The sequence below is a fragment of the Rhagoletis pomonella genome, unplaced genomic scaffold, assembly GCF_013731165.1.
Source record: "Rhagoletis pomonella isolate Grant_MI unplaced genomic scaffold, Rhpom_1.0 Rhpom_scaffold_00004, whole genome shotgun sequence".
NCBI classification, from domain to species: Eukaryota; Metazoa; Arthropoda; class Insecta; order Diptera; family Tephritidae; genus Rhagoletis; species Rhagoletis pomonella.
In genome coordinates this window covers 26,040,250-26,061,674 of record NW_023458558.1, presented here as the reverse complement: position 1 = coordinate 26,061,674, position 21,425 = coordinate 26,040,250, and the positions used below count along the sequence as shown (strand labels likewise).

The following is a 21,425-nucleotide window of genomic DNA, read 5'->3' as shown; positions in this document are numbered from 1 at the left end:
TTTAAACTCGAAAAATAAAACTCATTGCAAACTACAGTAGGATGCACGAACACAAACACGTCAGCATATATACTAGTATATATATATATATATACCTATAGATAAAATTGTTTCACGATGATTACAACATGTTAATTTTTTTTGGTTAAAATTTAAAAAAAAATAATGATTATTTTTGGTCCCTCATTTAAACACATCCAATTTCCTGTTCGCTTTGTATTTGCCATTGCCTCAATGAAGCGCAAGGCCAGCATTTGTCTTTTTGAGGTATGAATCCAAATCAAAGAATTATGTAAGAATCCAGAATTTTGTTAAAAAAAATTCACTAAAAATTAATTTAGCAATTCAACCTCATTATAAAGAGAAATACAGTATTTTTTATACTTTGCGAATAATATGAAAAGTTCGCGTAGTTAGCGTCCGATTTCAAAAATTGTCATACACTTGCTTAGTACCAAAGATATTGACCGAAAATTTTGATATTTCGCAGATATTTTTTCAAGAGCATAATATACCATATTTTTGCTATTAACAATACGGATTCTAAGAAATCGGATTTTCAGCGCTCACCCTAATGTGGATGCATTTCTACATAAAAAAGAAGAAAATGTTTAAGTTTTTTTTTTGGCTGGCGCTTAATATAATTAAAGTTTTTAAAGCATTATTTTCGATGTAGGCGACTATTTCTTATGGCTAGGGTTGCCAGATTTTTTTTCTCAAAATTAAGTACTTTCGCCTTTTCTATGTACATACATAGATATACACCCACCAGAGTAGGTCCCTGTACAGTGTTTTTTTTTTCTTTATATTTACAATGTTTTTCGTAATATTTGTTTTCGTTAATTTTTAATAGAAATATAGTTCATTCTGCATCAATTGGCATATAAATTAATGACTCAAAGTTTCTAGAAAAATTCGACAAATTTTCACTAAAGTTTTCAACTTTTAAACAAAATTTAAAAAATTTGTTTGAGTATTCAGTTTATAGTTCACACAATTTCAGTATAAAGTGCAAGTTTTTAGTGGCTATAAGCTACCGTTGATTTTTGAAAATTTTTTACTTACGTTCTTCGGCATTTTTTCGCAAACAAAAAAAAAACAACATCGCGCATTCGTTATATAGAAAAATGGGCGACATCATCACCAAAAACAAATCTCAAAAATCGATGGTATTTATAGCCACTATTATAATGAAATTGAGTGAGCTACAAAACTGCATTCTCAAAAAAAATTTGTTTAATAGTTGAAAAAAAATAAAATTATAGGAAAAACATTGCAAATATAAAAAAACAAACACTGTACATACGGAGACTTATTCTCTTATTCTGGTGGGTATATTCATACAGCACCCCGCCAATCAATTTCAGTATAAAAAAGTGCAAATTTCAAGTTGCTCAAATTTCGCGTTGATTTTTAATAATTTCTTTTGCTGACGGTGTTGTGCACTTCGAGGGTTCACTTATCGGCAAAACGTGTCTTTTTAATTTAACCTTACTTGACAAGTTGACCCAAATCGCCCCCCTCCCTCCCTAAGCAAAATTGTGTATCCACCACTGATGTAAACGAAGTGGAATAGAGATTGAAAAATCTGTACAAATCAGCACACATTTATGAAATATAAGAAAATTTGCGTACTGAATTGGCAATTAAAAATTTTTAGTACAGCGAGTGAAAATTTAGTACTGTCCTTCCTAAATCAGTACGTCTGGCAACCGTACTTATGGCAAACGATGTATTTACAAGCACACTACATACAGATTTTTTTTTTTTTTTAATTTTACTCTTTCGCGCATTATCATTCACTCATAAATTTTACGCCACACTTGACTAAGTATTTCCAAATTTTCTTCTTGATTAACGAGCACGACAGAATTACATATACATGAGTGCGCTTTACCTATAGCCGCACAACTATTCAGACGTACAAACGGTAAAGTACCAACTAGCAAATAAATAATAATGTTGGTAGCAAAGTAGAAGAATAGCACGCCCATGCTTCAACTCGAAGCTTGTGTTTATCAATGAATTAATTTGCATATATTTTTTTTAAACCATGGAGATGGGTAAATAGTCCATACCAGTGAACAATTGCGTGGTCTATGGTCTGCACAGACAAACCGTCCAAAATGCCAGCCACTACTATGGTGGTCGTACGCCTGAATATAGCTTTTCTACAGTAAAAACTAAAAAAAAACTAGCATAAAGACAAACACCGCTAAAATAACCTGGTGAATATACAGGTGTGTATGTATGAGTATCGGCATGTAGCCTGCAGGGAAAATCCGAACTAGTGGATAAAATTGCCAGCTCAGTACTAGTTTTTTTTTAGTTTTACGGCCGCTGTGGCTGAGTGGTAAGATAGAGGTGCGTACTACCACTCCGTAAGACCCTGTTTCGATCCCTGGTCCGAGCAACATCTAAATTAGAAAACCTTTTTCCTAACAGCGGTCGCCCCTCGACAGGCAATGGCAAACCTCCGAGTGCGTTTCTGCCTTAAAAAAGCTTCCCATAAAATTCATTTGCTCTTCGGAGGCGGCTTAAAATTTTAGATCTCTCCTTTTTTTTTAGCAACATCAAGACGCACGCCACAAATTGGAGGATCGCTAAAAACGAACCAGTCTGATATTTAGTAACTAGTTGATCCTCACCAGTTCAAGAGCATCGAAATTAAATTTTTACGAACTATTTTATTTTACTTTTTTAAAAATGCATATCGCTAGCTAAGAGTTAAATAACATTTCATTAATACACTTTTTCTAAAAAATTATATATTGATGCAAGAAGTAAGAAAAAAAATGCGTCATTTTCTAAAAGCTCGAAATATGTTACTAAACACCTTATTTCGAACAGTTTCCATTCAGCGATACGCAAAATTTGCATAGTCCAAAATAGTCACAGAAATTATGATAAGTTCCAAAGAATACTACACTTCTCATTAGAAATGTAGATCTTAAATATCTAATTTAGAATTTGTTCGGAACTATCGGAAAATTGGATGCTGGAGAATTAACGCGCACTAGTCATGGTGCTATATCTTCAGAACAGACCCCGTTCGGTACTAGTGCGTTTCCCTACAGGGTATGTATGTACATACATATAAGTAAGTGTGAGCTTGTAGCTGCCAATTTAGTCGCCAATTAAAGCAGATTATAATCAATCGTTCAACTGCTGTTCATTAATCACATTAATTTTGGGTTTAGTCGCAAACTTTGAAATTTGATAGCCAAACTGATACCAATACTGATTGATAGCTAGAGATCAAACGAGAAGATGGTTTGACGAGCTCGTCTGCTTGTTTAGCCAACAAAATGGGTGGGAAACATGCAAACTCGCAAACATACTACACATGTATGTAAATATGTATGTATGTGAATAGCTGATGAGCTGCACGAGCATTGATTATTAGCCAAGTTATTAGCCTTTGGGTAGAGTTATGGCGCGGTGTATGGCAATTTATGCGTGTCGAACTGTCGCTATGGCTGAACGCTCACATTAATTACACAATTTAAACTCAATCAGAATCTATTAATTCTATTTAATACATGTTAAGTTAAATAACTCCAGCGGCTGTGTTGTTAATTGCTGGGAAACTGAAACAGAAAAAATAAAAACAAGAAATTTCGTTTCGAGTTCTGGATTGAAAAGATCATTTTAAATATGAACCCACTCACCTTTCAACACCCGTAATGTAATTACATATTGTAATTATACAAGGAACTTGAGGTTTTTTAATTTGTGTTTTATGTCCGTTTTTGTCTTGACATATAGTACGTATGTATGCGTGCATGTATGTAGGTTTAGAAACAATGTATATATACACACGCGTCGGTTATTAATCATCAATCATCACCTTCTTTGATTAATGTGCGCTCACTCTAATAATAAGCGATCGTTCATACATACATATTTACATATGCTCCTATCGAGAGTTGATGTACACTTATTGCAATTCACTTCAATTATCGAGAGATCGGCGACACTGCTGTGATTTAACGCCAACGCTTTTCATATAGATAAAGGCAACAGGAACCATATTTTGGTGGACTTTTCATCATTGATACCAAATTCGGTTAATTGTTGTACGTAATTTTCGAGTATTGTTTACTGGCAGGTGAAATGTAAAAGTAAAAAATTTTAAAATAGTTTCAAATAATTGTTGTGAATCGCAACAGTATATAAATTATGGTGTCTGCTTAAGTGTTGAAATCTTATAACACTAATGTGAATGTGTCAAAGCTGAGGTTGTCATCGCCGAGTTAGACATTTTTAATGGAAAATGCAATCAGAACATTTTGTCATGTACGGATGCATTGTGTATGAATCACAGATTTGAACGCATCAGCCGCTTCTTCAGGCATCGAAAAACGTTGATGTCGCAAATAATTTTTTATCTACTGGAATTAAAACAAATCATTGGGTATCAAATCTCGACTGTATGGTACAGACTAGTCCACTAATTAATCGATGAGCAAAAAATGTTAAACAAAAAAATGGACTTCACTTAATCGACCAACCGTTTTCTTTAGACTTTTTCAACTAGTGGTTTTCTTTCAATAAACATACTTATATAAAACATAATCGCACTAATAACAATAAATTTATTAGTCTTGATCCTGTACTTCTCGCACTAAATCTAGCAAAACAGTCAAATAACAAAAATGTGCTCACAGCGAGTACCAGATCGATTTCAAGTAAATAATGGTAAACAAATTTTAAAGTTCGGACTGGGTATGGGATCAAGCCTATAGTGAACTACTGAATAATTTCAGTTAGTCGATTTACAGACTAGAGATGGGAAAGGGATATCGGGACCACATGACTCGCGGACTCGCAGGACTCAAGGTACTACTTTCAAAATGGCCGGGATGGGCGTTATCGGGAATGTTATTAAAAATTTGCGCATGGGAAGAAAATCTCTTTCCTACACTCGCAATAAAACCAGCGGTTAAGAAAATCTTCCTTAAACGTTATGTGAAATTAGCTCGTTTTATTGTTATATTGAAACGAAAACGAATAGCAAAGCAAAATTTCATTACCAGAAGATAAAAGTTCGTTTAGTATGACGATCGTTGAAAGTGAACGGTTAGTTGCATTCGAGCGGTCAGTCGAATTAATGACGAGACCCCAAATTTTTTTTTATTTTGAGCTTCACTGCACACTCGAAATTAAACGCGACTGCTTTATTGTACTAGCTGACATAAACTGAATTTCGAGCGGCACAAAACAATTAAAGCATTCTTTTCAAAGGCATTTGCAATTGTATAAACAACAATTTAATTCAATTTTATTTTTATTTGCCTAAATTCATACTGTTTGCTCGCGTTACATGTATGTACGATATGTCGTTAATGGGTTAAAAGGGAAATTTAGGAAAACTGGTGTTTTTTTTTTTAATTTTTATCGCAAACAGTCTTTCGCATATTCTTCTACAAGAAATTCATGCTTAAAGAGCAGTTACCCACGGACGTAAAAATGGAGAACGTGTCAGTTGACCGCGCTCTGATATGGAAAAAAGTGCAAAACGCCATCAACAAAAAAATAAATTATTAAAAAAGCGAATTTTTTGCTGCTAAAACCTTGCACTTATTTTACTAAAATTGTATAAGCAGGGAACGGATTTTATGGAAATAGCCTTTTTTTCTTCTAAATATATAGAGTATATTCGAATTAGTATGTCCACAATTTAGCTTGCCCTGATTCCATATATAAAAATTTTTTGCCTTTTTTAAGATTTTTGCCTTTTCTACCTTTAATTGTAAAGCGCAAGGTAAAAGCCCTTATCCCAGATAATATTAAAGTTTTGAAAAAATTAATGAATGGAAATGCTGCCAGAAAACTTCAAAGTGCATCTTGTCGTTCAGTGTTACTACAACTAGTATAGAGATTAAAGTTTTGTGAGTTAAAAACTCGAAAGGAGAAAATAGTCAAAGATTCAAAGAACAAATTTGTAATATAATGAAACTAGTTCATAGTTGTAAAATAAACATTCCTAAAATAAATGTCGACGGCTTATATTCAATTCCCTTCCCCTATCTGCACTTTTCACAAAAATGAGATTCTGCTGCAAAAATCCGCCTAAGACTTAACTGTCGTCGGTGATATTAATGTGAAGATTTTACTATTAAATTGCAAAATCAAAATTAAAATCAGTGATGACAGGTAAATCCCAGATGGGTTCTAACATCGCAGGAAGTTTATATGAAAATTGGAGATAGAAGGTATTGTATATAAACCCTCGATGTATTTTTTTGATTATGTTTCGGTGTTTGTATTTTTTACGATTTCTAGTGTCTTTTCCTGCCAGTTTCGCTATTTTTAACCGACTTCCAAAAAAGGAGGAGGTTATCAGTTCGTCGGAATCTTTTTTTTTTCTTTTTTTTTTATGTATGTTACCGCATAACTTTGGACCACGTCAACCGATTTCGATAATTCCCATACTAATCTGGTTGAGATCCGATCAGTGGATCATGAGATTTATATATATATATATTTTTTTTTTATATGGGAGTTGAAGTCGGTTTTTTTTGCTAAAAATTACTTGTATTTTGCTTTTTTTTATAGGTTTTTAGGTCCTAAAAATCCGCTCCCTGTTTATAAGCCTTGTAAATGCATACCCAAATGGGATTTTTCTAAATTATGTATAGAGCTTGAACGTTTGATTTGTATGGTTTATGCTAAAACTAAAAATTTTTTCATAATAAATAACAAAAAAAGGTTAGCTTGAAAAACATTTTAAATATTAAAAGCAAAACACGCAAAGCACGCTAATCTTTATAAGTATGTATTGAGCATTGGTTCAGGTTAGGAAAATCGGTTGAAAATTCGGTAAAAATATTAACATTTAGATAATGAGTGACGTTTTTTTGAAATTCGATATTAGTCTTCCAACATAGCATACACAAGTTTTTTAAATTATTGGAGTCACTTGAAATTTGTTACTCGGGTTTTTTTGGGTCGCTGATTGCGAATATGATTATGGATTTTTAAAATTCGAAATAGCGGATCCAAATGGCGAATTCAATAAGTTTGTAATTTTTTTATCCGCAGAAAATGAGCGAAGCCCTTAACAAAAAAACATGCCGAAAATCTGGAAACTCAAAATGTATCTATGAAATTTACGAAATCGAAATTATTACGAAAGTTTTTGGATTTTTTTTAATACACATTGCACAACGTTTGGAATTGGGATTTATACGGTTTTTGTTAAAGAATAAACTATATTTTTACAAAAAAAATTATTTAAATTAATAATAAAAAAATAATAGTCAACACTCCTTAAAACTTAGGTTTAGGCAAATGCGTTTTCTTAAAATTGCAGACCTTTTACTCGATTTGTTCGATTTCAGACCTTTTACTCGATTTGTTCAAAAAAAAATTTAAGTGAAAGGTATGACATTTTAAGAAAAAGCAATTGCTTAGTTTTTATGTATACGGCCCAATATATGTATATGCATGTGTGGATGGCGTATTATTGTGATAAGCACTACACTTTTTTCACAGTTAAAGAGTTTGAAGAAAAAATTTGGGGTTATGCCGAATTTCCACTAGGCATTGAAATGAAAAAAAAGTATGCCATTTAAAAAAATGCCATGTGGAAATGAACTTAATGACCATTTTTTAATGTAATGACACAGTTTTCTTTTAATGCCCGACTTTGTCATTTGTCATTTTTTCCATTTAATGCCTAGTGGAAATCCAGCATTAGACGAACGTTTACGTTATGAAGTTGGGTTATGGCATGACACCTGGTCAATGATATTTTTCTCGATAATGCAATCTCTGACTAATGTAACTTGTCCTTAACTGTTCTATAAGTTGGCTCTGCAGGCTACTAATTTCAATAATTTCTTTATAAATTCCAGTATGTCCTCCACACATTGCCAATTATCAACGAACAGTCATTTCACTGCTATCATCGTGATTCCTGCCATCATCTATACACTACTGCTCACATTGTCAAGCACGCTTGCCAGCGCCTATGTGCTCAATCCCACCAACATCCTCACACTGGCCAAATCTGCACAACCACAACAGCAGCAATACTCGTATCAAGAACGTAAGCCCACATCAGCGCTTGCTTCCAAAGTACTATTTCATAGTCCATCCTTGGCAAACTTCTACAAAGATATGATTGTCTCATCAAAGCCACTGCATCTACGCAAACATGGTAATGGCCAGAAGGCGAAGAAAACGAAGAAGGACTCGAAAATCTATTATATTCCAATACCTCCAATGCCATATCGTTATATACCCGGTGTGGGATTGGACTATCAGCCAGTCAAAATCAAGCCCATTTTGCAAGAGGCACCATTGGCGGCAGGCAGCATTGCTGGTTTGAATCAAATTGCACATGTGAGTAGTAGTAGTAGTAGCAATGCGGGTGGACCGACGACAGTCAACGCGAATCAGCACGCAGCATTAAGCCAGCTGAGTGAAAATAATAACCGCACACCTGTTGGTAGTAAAGGTGCTTCCCATGGGAGTGCGAACAAAAATAAGCTTGATGTATCGGCAAATAGACTGACCAGCAGCGTAGGCGGCGAAAGTAAATTGTATCGCATGCATCGCGGTGATTATTATTTCAATGGACGGCCATTTAGACTGCAGGTGGCGCATGCGCAACCAAAGAATCAATTAACGCCACTTAATTTTAAGTCTAAACTGTATTTTAACAAGAATATTATTTATTAAATTATTAAAGCCAACAAATGATGAAGACTAACAACAATATAATAGTATATGTGTTCTATTTTAATCAACGGTGTAGTGATGTGGGTGAGGAGGTCAGCTTGAGGCAACTCAGACAACTCAATGTGCTGGTTTACATATTGGTAGGCTTTGGATTTATTTTTTTCATTTATTGTGGCCTTGAACTCGAAATCAAAATGATTTAATGTTATTTTGATGCCATTACAAGTTATTTCAGATAATTAATTACCTCTCATTACCAGTAGCAATATTTACAAAGCGAATTCGTTTGATTTGTTACTGGTAATTTATATAATATTTTGCATGCGTATGAATATGTGTTAGTGAAATAATTTGCCGAAATAAATAAAAGTTGTTTGTAGTATTTTTGATAATTTATTAAAGATCATAGCTAATTACTTCTAAAATATGTCAAAATTTATGGCTGCTATCAGAAAACTTTGGGGAATTTTTTTGAAAAAAAGTACATATAGCTGGTCATATTCTAGTAAATATCAACGGAAACAGATAACGGCGCATTCGATGCAGTTTTCTTCAAGTCGTTGAATTGATTGATTTTTTTTGAGTCACTGTAGTATGGATTTCGAGAGAACTATGTAATTCATAGCCCTGTTAACATGGGCAACGGGTAACAAAAAACAGGGAATGATGATGCACCGTAAACCGCAACTATTGAGAAGTTTGATGTGGAGTTCCACCTTAAATTGTAATTTGTGTAAAACGAAAAAAATTACTTTGATTGTTAGTACTGAATACATCGAACAATTTTTTGCGATATAAATTATTTTTATGAAAAACCCAATTCTTTATACACTTTTAACGCGGTGAAGACTTTATACATATATAACGCGGTACATATGAATATACATACATATATTCATACTTTTTCCCAATAGTATAGGAATTAAAATTAGTGAAGCGTAATGAAAGTAAAAGATGCCGTTGAAATTACAAAGACTTTTCACTGCAAAAGGTTTATTTATGCATACATACATATGTATGTATATACACTCTCATATCTAAAATATGGCAGTTACTAATGCCCTAGAAATCCTAGAACAATATCATCCACAACAATTATTCCACTTTGGTCTTATTTGTAGTTGTTCTAATCGAGTTACTTTCTAATGATTTTGATTGTTCAATCCTAAGCGTATTCCAATATCTAAAACAAAATTGCAAATTGAACATTCCCTTTTCTATGAGTACTTAGTTAGAAGTAAGATGAAACCAAAATATCATACCATCAAGTGAAAGCAAATAACGTGCCGCTATCATTTCTCATTTATATAATAAGTTAATAATTCACTGTAGTAGTTAGGTAAAAGAAAAAATATTTAAATATCTATCTTGTTAATCAGCAAAGCAATCAAATCTACTAAGGGCAAAATAAAAATAAAATAAAATATAATAAGAATAGACAGTAATTTTTATTTCTTAATCAACGAAGAAAATGCTAAATCAGGTGATCGAAGAGCATATTTATAAGTGAGATCAATTACATACATACATATATATGTATGTACAAAAATGGATCGGGCGAATTGATGACTTAATTAATGAGTATAAATGTGATGCAGAAATTTTGATTAAGTGTTTAATTCAACTCTTTTTTTTTTGCAACAGAGTGTAGATCTGAGTTGCAAATTCGGATATTCTGACATATGTACATATTGCACATATTAAAAATTAAAAGAGTAAAATTTGAGGGCATTCGAGTAAAAAAAATACACACAGAACTGGGCGGTTAGTCCCAAAAACTTTTTTTTTTGATTTCATAATATTTAACTATGCTCGTAATTTAAAAATTTCTGTATCTATTTATAAATATGTAATTTTTAAGCAAAAAATAAACCCGACTTCAATTCTCATTGTAGTAGCGTATTTTAAGCAGAGCTAAGCGCCATAATGGGGCGGCTCATAACCTCCGCCCTCTCGAGCTGGCAAGGAGGGGGGCGGAAATATCCGAAGTCAATTCTGCTCAAAATGCGGCTGAACTCATCGAGAAGGTACATAAATACCGGGGGGTGGGGGGCGGCTGTGGAAACCATCTGCCATACTACCAGGCAAATTTGGCCAAAGATTGATGGAAGGTGATCCATAGCTCTTACTCGGCTGGACCGCTCCTCTCTCAGATCAGAAGTCGGGGTAATCACCGGACACTGTCTGAAGGGCACACACAGAAAAAGGTTAGGATACCCCACCAACGATTTTTGTCGCAGCTGCAGGCGGTGGAGACCATCGAACACTATCTATGCCATTATGCCCGCCCTGGTCAATACGCGCAACCAATTGTTTCACAAGTGTTTTCTAGATTTTTTAGCCACCTTAAAATCGGCGAACGTCCTTGACTTTTTGTGCTATATAAAACGACCAATTGGTTCAATTAATTATGCTGGATTTCCACTAGGCATTAAATGGCAAAAATGACAAATGACAAAGTCGGTCATTAAAAAATAATCGTGTCATTACATTAAAAAAATAACCATTAAGATCATTTCCACATGGCATTTTTTTTAAATCGCAGACATTTTTTGTCATTTCAATGCCTAGTGGAAATTCGGCATAAGAGAGGGAAAGAAACAAATGGCTTCGGCCAGTGGTATCACAACGGGCTTTTCCAGGCCACGTCTCACAGTGGTTCGGATAGCAGATCTAGCTGAACGAAAGTCAAAATTTTTTTGTGTTTAAAATACTTAATGGTACTTGGAATACATTCCTGACAATACATTCAAATAGAAATTGCATTTATTAAAGCATAAACATATGAAAACAAACAAAAAAAGGTAAGTCAACGCCGCCTATTTAAGAACTCTATTTTAAAAGCTGAAATTTAACTTAAAAGATTGTTAATTGCACTCACAGATATTTGCATAATTGCAAATTGACTTTGTAGGAGGGGGTAGGGGTTTTGTTTTAAAACAGAAAAATACTTGGAGTCATAAAAACTTTGGTTATGTAAGAGGCATACAAATCTTTAAGCGCTGTTATATGTTTCTGAAATTTATTTGTGTTTCTTGCTGTGATCTTAAATTTTAGTCATGGTAAATAAAATCTTAAGAAGTGAGTTGTTTGACATTTGGAGAAGTGTTGCTGAAACTTCTAAAAGACAACAAGGTGTCCGTGATTATGTGATTAGTAAATTGAAAGAAATATCTGATGAAAATGCTCGTTACGAAGTAAATAAAGTAAATGACTTTAGATTCGTAATCAGCAACTCAGAAAACCCCCAGATACCCAGCTACATAGAAATCTACCGATTTTTTTCAATTTTCGTCCGCCATATTGGATCCGCCATTTTGAATTTTTGGTAAATGACTTTAGATATGTAATCAGCAACCCAGAAAACCCCCAGATACCCAGTTTCATAGAAATCTACCGATTTTTTTATTTTCGTCCGCCATATTGGATCCGCCATTTTGAATTTTTGATAAGTGACTTCAGATTCGTAATCAGCGACCCAAAAATCCCCTAAGTAAGAAGTGGTGTTAAGATCCATCAACGAGTATTTGTTTAAATGGTTTCGTCCAGCTAGATTTGCGATCCGAACCACTGTGCGTCTGCTCCGCTATCTGCGAGGGGCAGCCACTCTAACCTAACATACGGATCTGTTTGCGTCTGCGGTAGCCCTTGCTGGCATCCTACCTAGTGAAAATATAATATTCGGATAAAAAATAAGCGTAATGTATTTCAAACCCCTGATGTATGTATTAGTCTTTTAAACATCTTAGATTCTAATTGAAACCCATATCGTCGGTGATACTGCAAAACGTTCTATGTCACCTATTACCTCTGGTGCTTAACTGATCTTCTATCTGTATCTGATCGCTTCTGGCAATCGTTCATCTTCACCAGCCAAAGGTAGACAGTTTTATCATTCGTTTTTTATGGTGTAACGATTTGCATATGCATTCCGGTGCAAGTAGGAGACCATCTAAATGTCAAGGATACTAATAGATATTGACCTTTTTGCAGTATCACCGACGATATATGGCCTTATTCTTAAAAGGTAAAATAGTTTTTTAAGATTCGTAAAGCATTTTAACTCCTCTATATTTTTTACAAATTGGGGTGATAGACTATAGCTATGCAGATATGTATGTATGTATGTATGTATGTTTATATGCGTGTAGATACTCTGCACCAAATCAAAGTGGTTCAGAACTTGCGCCGAGCTAGCTTGAAAAGGGACGGTAGTAGTTCTTCATCAATCCCAGATCAATGTTTTCAACTGTCTTTTTTTGATATGGCGATGTGCTACGTAGTGGTAATTGCTCTCCCTCTGCAGACCTTTTGAACTTGTTCTGCACTGGCTTCATTTTGGACATGCATATGTGGGTCAATAAGTTTTGTTAGTTTAAAATTAAATTTTTGGATATTTTTTCGTTTTTCTTTTCTTTTACAGATAAACTCATGATAAGACTGATTATTTTATTTTCATTGATTTTATTTTTATTTTATTTTTATTATGTAAATTTCCATATTTCCTCTTCCGCGGTAAAAATGCTCAATTAGAAATACTTGTAATTAATTTATTCTCCTTATATGAAGTACCTAATATTAATGCATTCGGTATTTTAGTGCCCATTGATGCACTTTTAGTAAATTTTTCTGGTCATTAATTTTGTTATAAACCTAAAAATTTCTGGTAACACAAATAGCTGAAAGTGGAATTTTCTAAATAGACAAAAAATAGTATAAGTCCGACTTTCGGGAATAAAAACTCCTTACGAAACTCCTTTTACATCCGAGGTGTAACTGCTCCTGCAAACCCTTCAGTTTGACAGAGCTTTCCAAATTATTTGCCCAGATCACATCTAACAGCTACTTTAGAGTCGGAGGCAAGGCGCATCCATACTAGGTGGTGGCAATTGCATATAAGTAAAAGTCCCATGTATTTTGTTATTGCTTTTTGGTACAGGAGGATGTCAAAACGAAAGGGAATAGGAGATAATTTTCGTCATTTCGTTTTGTTGACATCGTAAAGTTGCGCCACTTCATCTTGGATGGCATTCTCCTGAACTAGTGTAGTGACAAAAAAAAAAAAATATCAAATCAGCTGATCAATCAACACCACCTTGTATTGATGCGCCTTAGTCGGAGGTATGTATTCTCGCGGAGCTACTTTCGTATTGTACGACAAGTGAGAATTGATAGATACATTTATTTCTCAGCTTTCAACAGCGCAACTAGCACAACACAAATTTTACAATTGCTTCGCTCTGCAGCCGTTTCGCAGTGGTTCAGTGACAGTTCTGAAATTTGTAGGGCGGAACCAATGCTTTTCCAGATTGTCTCTAAATTTCGCTGCAGGGATACTTCTACCTAATTAACACAAATAAACAAAAATGCTTATATGGTAACGGTTGTTATTTGGTATACATAACATGTGTGCGTATATGTATGTAAACAAGTTTATGCTCAAGCAACTATCGAACCAACTTTAATGCAAACTCTGGTGAAAAAGCTAGTAAGCTGCTTAAGCAGATATAATTTTGATTGAAGTATTGGAATGCTTACATTTTCCGCCCATAATTAACTTCAATTTAAACTATTTCAACTTCACTGTCAACAAAAAAAAATTATTCAGCATATTTGTTTACCTATTGTTTAAATAGTATACAAAATGAATTGTAAAGAGTCCAGCGAATTGCCGCATACAAAATATGTGCAATTTACACCACCACCTCGACGTCGCGGCGATCCATTTATCATTGAAAAATCACAAGCCGAAAGAGAAGACACAAATTTGGAGGCACTCAAGGAGATACCATTGGAATTTGTCGATGAAGTTGTGCCAGAGGAAAAAGTTACCGTTAAATTTCGTGTTGATGGTACGCGCATAGTAGCGCAAGTCTATTCAAATCGTTTTAGCATTGGTGATATAAAAACTGATATTGGCAGCAAATTCGAAGTGAATCCCGAATTTTTAGCACTAAAGCAAGGAGATCGCGAGTTGCCAAATCGTTGCCTGTTGGCGCAAACTGATTCCAACAAATTTGGTATTTACGAATTCGATTTGGAATTGCTAGATGCGTCCGAAATGCATCTCCCCAAAGATGCTGTGCCACCTAAGTTGGATTTGAATATATATTACGAGTAAGAATAGAATAAGAAGAATAGTACTTAAATTGAGCGAAATTTAACGTATTCTTATTATGTATTATTCATTTAGCAAATACCACATGCCCGATTTCATAACGGTGCATATCGAGGGCGAAGATGGGAAGCCCAAGACCATCGTCGTAGAGATATTGAATAAGGCGATAGTAAAACCATTCTTGTGTGGCTATCGAGATAAAGCAACAGGTAGACATCAATTCAAGCAATATTTACATGTATGATGTTCAATAATCAGCTACCTTACTGTTGAACATCATTTGGTCTATTCCTAGGTATTGAATATTTGGACGCATTCACTCAAACCGGTCCATATTTTGATAAAATGAAGTACCATCGCCACGTCAGCAGAGATACCCAAACTCGTGAATTTAAAGGAAAGGAAATTGTAAGTTAAAAGTAAGGAAGTATAAGTTCGGGTGAAGCCGAGCTTTATATACCCGACACATAGTGGTCTCAACTCCAAATCTAGGTGGACAAAACTTTTTGATCAAAGAAACTTTGAAACAATTAACCACCACTTTGTTCCTAGGTGTTTTGAGGTCGCTGAGTACGAATCTGAAGTGAGATTTCAAAAATTCAAAACGACGGATACACTAGGGCGAACACAAAAAATAATAAATCAGTAAACTTTATCAAAACAGTTTATTTTGGGTTTTTGGGATCACTGATTACGAATCACTAATCTGAAATTCGAATTTTTAAATGACAGTTTGGACAGAGTTTTTAAATAAAATGAATAGTCGTTATATTTGCTTACGAATAAACCATTTTCAAACTTAGAAGTTTACATACATACATACATACATGTATGTATATCTATCTATATCGACACCTGAGTGGAAGATCGACCTACATATCTCGGCAGCCAGCTCGAAAACGCCCTATGTCAGAAAACTTTTCAAGAACGCTCTATTTTAGAATCTGGTTGAAGAACGCCCTATCTCAGAAGCTTAGTTGCTATTTCTAGTGCCTTTTCCTGCCTATTTCGCTATTTTATTTTGCCTTTTTTATAAGTTTTTAGGTCCTAAAAATCCACTCCCTGGTTATAACACTAGGACGCACATCACATTTTGGAGGAGAAACTCGGCCAAACACTTAGCAAAAATTTAAGCGCCAAAATATTATTATTATTATTAACCCTCAATATATCATTTGCAATGATCTTGCATTGAGCTTCTTCAAAATAAGGTCCCGAAAGACCTCTTATGGCAGGAGTTTATGGGTTACAATTTACTAATAAAAAATTTCTCACTGAATTTTCCTAAATATACATTTTTACAGTACGGGGTTTACTCACATTGGGCAGTTAACGTTAAAGTTACAAAAAGTGCAAAATTTGTTAATTTAACTTCCAAATGCGAGTGTACTGGTCACTGTGAAAGCAGTCCTCCTCCGCAATCGTTTGGACACTATTTTGTTGAGGCGTTTAACCATATTGAGCTTTTAATTTCAGGATACTGCCCATGAGCAAGCTACTCAGTGCTTTCAAGATGGCAACAATGTGCTGCGTATCTCCGCTGCCACAGACTACACCATAACTCCGGGAAAATATCAAACTTATGCACAGAAGATGCGCCGCGAAAATAAACTAGCTAAAATCATATTGATTCAACGTAATTTCCGTAGCTACTTATTTATGCGGTACGTTCGGAATACGGCAGCAAAGTATCGGTAAGCCAATATGTGAACAATGCATGGTCGCTGCTTAACAAATTAAATAATTGCATATGTTTATCTTTTTGGGGTTCGCATCCACGTCCCTGATGCAACGTAGCCGGTTGGTGGCCAATCGCAAGGCTGAAGAGGAACGTCTGCAGGAAGAAGCTGAAAAGCGTATCAAACGCGTTGAATTAGCCAAGCAGTTTCCGCGCACCAAAGATGACTTTGAGATGTTGTACAGCGAGGTGCAAAAATGGAAGATAGCCGAACTGAAGCGTATTGCACGTCTGTACGAAGGGCCAGCGCGCATCGCCGAGGTCAATGTGTTGCTAGACAAGGAGATACAGCTACGCAACGGCATCGAAAAGCAACGAATCATCGTCAAAAAGGCAATGGAGGATTTTCGAAATGAAAAAATGCTAACCAAGTTGGGCGAACCAATTAAGTGGATCGGCTATAAAGGTGAGATTTCAGTTATTTTTAACTATGAGATAACTATTTAAAAGCTAACGGACGGAACGAGCAAATACGGGTGATTCATTTAGGGCCAATTTCAGATGAGAAATTTACTTAAGTTGCCGATTGATTAATACAAAATATTCATTTTCTGTTCAAATATTTAAACTATATTATAATGCTCAATTTCGGCTATTGAAATATGAAAAAGCAACCCCGCTTTTGAATACGAATTCATATATAACTTAAATGCCATTTAATTCTTGATCGGAAATTCGCCTTTAGACCAAATTTTAGAGTCAATTTTTCCTGGAATATATATGTATATGTATGTATGGGAGCGCATGATGAGGAAAGAGGCACAAATGACATCGAAAATGTAGACTTCAATAGCGGTCAAATGAGAGGAGAAAAAACAAATCTATGTATCAAAATGTGCAAGTGTCAATTATGTATTTAACTTTTGCAAGTCTTTTGAAAAAACTCTCAAAAATATGCCTACTGAGTTTCCCATTGAACGATATTGATAGATATTTCGCGGGCGGTCCAATCTGGCTGTCACACAGAGTGACAAAGCAGATTGTATTTTAACACTAGCAAATGCCCGGCTTGCTTCGTGCCGCCTGATAAGAGTTCTTGCGTTGACCAATACAAAAATAGTGTTAAAATGCAAAAAACATTAAGTAATGTAAAAGTAATTAGTTTAGGTTAGGTTAGCATATGGTATATGTACATTAGAGATGGGCACGTGAGTGATTTTAGCTCACGTTCACGCACGCTCACGTTGATGGTTTTGTAAAACACGCACAATCACGTTCTGCCATATTTTTTTTTACAATCACGTTCACGCACGCTCACGACGCCTAGTTTTTTTCATCACGCACGCTTCTTCACGGACATTTTTTTTTCAAATTCAAACTTTCTTTATATAAATAGCATTTCATATAAATAGGCCTTATCTCACGAGTATTGTTACAAAAGCTCTTAATTTTTTAAACAAATTTCATAGAAAAGAATTCACATGAATATTCATTCAACGTGATTTTAAAATGACATTAGCGCATATTTTTGTTTAAAAATATTATTTTGTCGAGGATTTCACCGAGCCATCGCGTAAGTCTTTCTTCTAAAATTCCGCCTGACACAGAAAAAAATCGTTCGATAGCACTGGATAACAAATTTTAGTTTGGTTTTTGTTCTTCTCTTGTTCTTCAAATGAGCTAATAAAATTCTCCGTAAACCATATGTACTTCAATTTCCGATAGGACTGATAGTTTCTGACAAATTAATTAATCATTCCAGTTTTTTTTTATTTTTTTTAATTAATAAATGATAAAAAACAATCAAACTTCAACAGAAGAAAAATTAAAAAAAAATACAGGATCTGTGCCAAATTTTTGGATTTGTACCAAAGCCTGTTCTGTTACAAAAAATAATCAAGTTACTAATGAAGAAAGCGATGGATAAACAAAGGAGGAATGAGTGTTCAAATGAAAATGCGCAAAGATTTTTTATATGAAATCTGAGCAGAAAAGCGTGTTACTCAGGACTCAGGTATACGTGGCGTATGAGTAACTTTCTTTCCTGCTCGTTTTTCATACAAAAAATCTTTTCATAAAAAACTCCATTTTTGGAGATTATTTTCAAATCGGTCCAGCTAATGTAAATCTTAATATTTTCCCAAATATTTTGGTGGACGTCTTTAAATATAATAAATTTTGTAATTCCCACAACTTTTTTTTTTTTTTGGTGATACAGTCTAATGTACAACATACATATCAAGCCCTAACCGCCAAAAATATGTAAGCGACATTTTGGCAAAATTTTAATTTTGATGCTTTATGAAAATAAAATTTTGAAAAAAAATGTCCTTACATGATTTTGAAGGTTAGTGCTCGATATGTGAAAATTACGTGACTGACGGAAAACTAACTCACGCAGGCTCCGCAAGCAAAATTTCAGTCACGCAAGATCACAGAAGTTACGGGATTTTTCTCTCAAAACCGCTCACGCTCACACGTGAAAAAGCGTGGCACGACGTGTCACGTAGAAAACCACGTCTTTTGCCCATCTCTAGTATACATACATGTATATGTGCTAATCTCCTTCGATGCTATGAGCGCTTATTTCCGCCTGTGAGCAAGTATTGCAAGGTTTGCCGAGAGTGCGTAATCTTATTTTCCAGTTCAAACGGGGGTCATTGATATTCTGTTCTGTGTTCTTTCTAATTCGTCACACTTCATCTTATACATATGTATATATACCTGGGATGCTTATAAAATTGTGTGTTTCCGTGTATGCATACTTCGAGCAGTGGGCTTTATTAAGTCATTTAAAAAGTAAATTTGTTTTCGGTCCATTTTTTTTGTTGTAATGGCGTAGAAGCATAAATCCACATGACCACTGGTGATTATCCGACAAATAATCACATGTCAAAGCAAAGCATCAGAGAATACTGAAGACTTTTAGATTAAAATGGAAGATCTGTGAGAATAAATGGGAGTCCTGACTGAAACACATCTTCTCATTTGCCGCATCCAGTAAACATTATTATATGCAATTATGTTGGTCATCATTTTCTTTACTACCAATCTTGTTTCATTATTAAGGTTAGGTGGATCAAGGTATCTAAAACAGAATGAAACGCGCTTTAATTTTTAAATTGATATTCTCTGAACGTAGACGGCATGCGTGGTGGGAGGTGCTATGCCTTCTTGCAAACTCTCATCCGATTTAGTTGTCTGTTCGTAATAGGTTCAAGGTTATGGTTCACCGAATGTACTACATCTTTTGGAGGTGCCACGGCAAACACTCACTCTCTTTCACTTTACTTTAAACGCCACGCCCTCTTGTATAAACTCATTTGTATACATTCACCATAGAACTTCTCACCAAATTTCAAAGTCATGTGAATTAGGGGTCCGAATATATAGCATATGTAAAATTTCACGGCTATGGAATGCGCCTCGCTCCCTTGTACAAACTAATTGATATTTACCTCATCATATCCGCATACTTTAGTTATGTCTTCACACAAAACTTCGAACTCGTGTGACTTATCATTCCTAAGTTATAGCTGATTAAAATGTAAAGCCTGTGGGTTATTTCGCGCCCTCTTTTACAAATTAATTAAAATATACAAATATGGATACTTTACTTTAAGAATCTATCGTAGATCCGTCTTCACACCAATTTTCAAAGTCACGCGATTTACGGTTCCGAAGTTATTGCAGATTAAAAATTGCACGCCTATGGGATGTGCCGCGCCCCTTTTAAAAAAAGTATATCTACTTTTCTACAAGCATCTGCCATAGATATGTATGTATGTCAAAACACCAAATTTCAAGTAAGTCAGGTGACTTACGGTTTCGTAGTTATAGCTGATTAAAAATGTCACGCCTATGAGAGGCGCCACGCCCCCTTGTCAGATCCCATTTTTCATACCCTATGTTATGTCCGAGGTCAATGTCTAGGTACCAGCTAAAGCCACATGAAAATCCATTCAGTAGTTCCGGAGATTAGTGAGTTCAAATAGACAAACTAACAAACTTCAGCATTATTATAGTACATATACATATATAGATATAGCACATTCTATAATAAATCAGAGATGGACAAAGTGGCTCCTAGGAGCCTTTTGCACTTAGGAGCCGGTTTGACTCATTTAGGTGCTAGATGAGGGGTATGGCATGAAGGAAAGAAGAGCGTATTAAAATTTCTTTTACTCCAACTCCAATATAATTTGTAAATACTGTATGATGCTTTTAATGTATTTTTACACCCCCTTTACCCCGAGAACTGATCTATCTCTTGCGTAGCACTTGCTGGCTCTTTGGCTGCTTTAAGAGTCAAAAAGCTGCCCATCTCTGATATAAATCAAAGTTACAAACTTTCTGCAAAAAAAGCAACGTATTTAAAAAAATTGTCATCAAAATTTTAAATTTTTTAATGAAGTCAATGATGGACATGATCTATATCTCTCATGATGAAATTATTTTCTAACAAAATTTGGAAATCGAAAATTTCAAAAGTATATGATCTTAAAATGAGCATGATAGTTACATATGTAGTATGTAAATTAAGAAAATCAGTCCACTTCTACATAAATTTGTTTAATATTTTTTATTTCTTAGTTTTTAGTCAATTCGCATATTTCTAGAGGTACATAATTTGTTTGCCCTATTTTTTCAAAAGATAACGTAATTCATTTGGATTTGTTACGAACACAACGTGCCCGCTTTCTTACTGAAATCTATAAGGATATGCAAAAGAAAATGAGCAAAGAAGAACGGTTAGAACTTTTAGTGAAAGTAAAGCAAGTTTTGATGGACGAACGAGACTTTCCAGATTTTGCCGAGGTTGGTATCACTTTCAAAATTTCATTTTTAATATTTATGTATATATATATGCATAAATATATGTATGTAGGATTTATATATACATACTTAACTAAACACTACATTCACTTAAAAAAAAAA

General features: G+C 34.5%; 2 protein-coding genes and 1 long non-coding RNA gene across 4 annotated transcripts in view; 2 read left to right on the top strand and 1 right to left on the bottom strand.

The window, feature by feature from the left end:
- Positions 1-21,425, bottom strand: part of LOC118737331 — a 131,939-nt gene that overhangs the window by 64,646 nt on the left and 45,868 nt on the right. The window lies entirely within an intron of this gene.
- Positions 7,864-9,052, top strand: LOC118737330. Its single transcript, XM_036467770.1, has one exon. It carries the CDS (start codon positions 7,864-7,866, stop codon positions 8,689-8,691), a length of 828 nt encoding a protein of 275 aa, XP_036323663.1. The 3' UTR covers positions 8,692-9,052.
- Positions 14,336-21,425, top strand: part of LOC118737327 (IQ and ubiquitin-like domain-containing protein) — a 53,316-nt gene continuing 46,226 nt past the window's right edge. Inside the window, exons 1-6 of the mRNA XM_036467766.1 lie at positions 14,336-14,808; positions 14,885-15,018; positions 15,105-15,217; positions 16,286-16,503; positions 16,607-16,953; positions 21,142-21,305. Coding sequence (XP_036323659.1) covers positions 14,336-14,808; positions 14,885-15,018; positions 15,105-15,217; positions 16,286-16,503; positions 16,607-16,953; positions 21,142-21,305 — 1,449 coding nt within the window. The remainder of the gene's footprint in view (positions 14,809-14,884; positions 15,019-15,104; positions 15,218-16,285; positions 16,504-16,606; positions 16,954-21,141; positions 21,306-21,425) is intronic.

What these genes read in the sequence shown, in the direction of transcription:
- LOC118737330 (XM_036467770.1), top strand. Translation starts at nt 7,864, where the DNA reads ATGTCCTCCACACATTGCCAATTATCAACGAACAGTCATTTCACTGCT.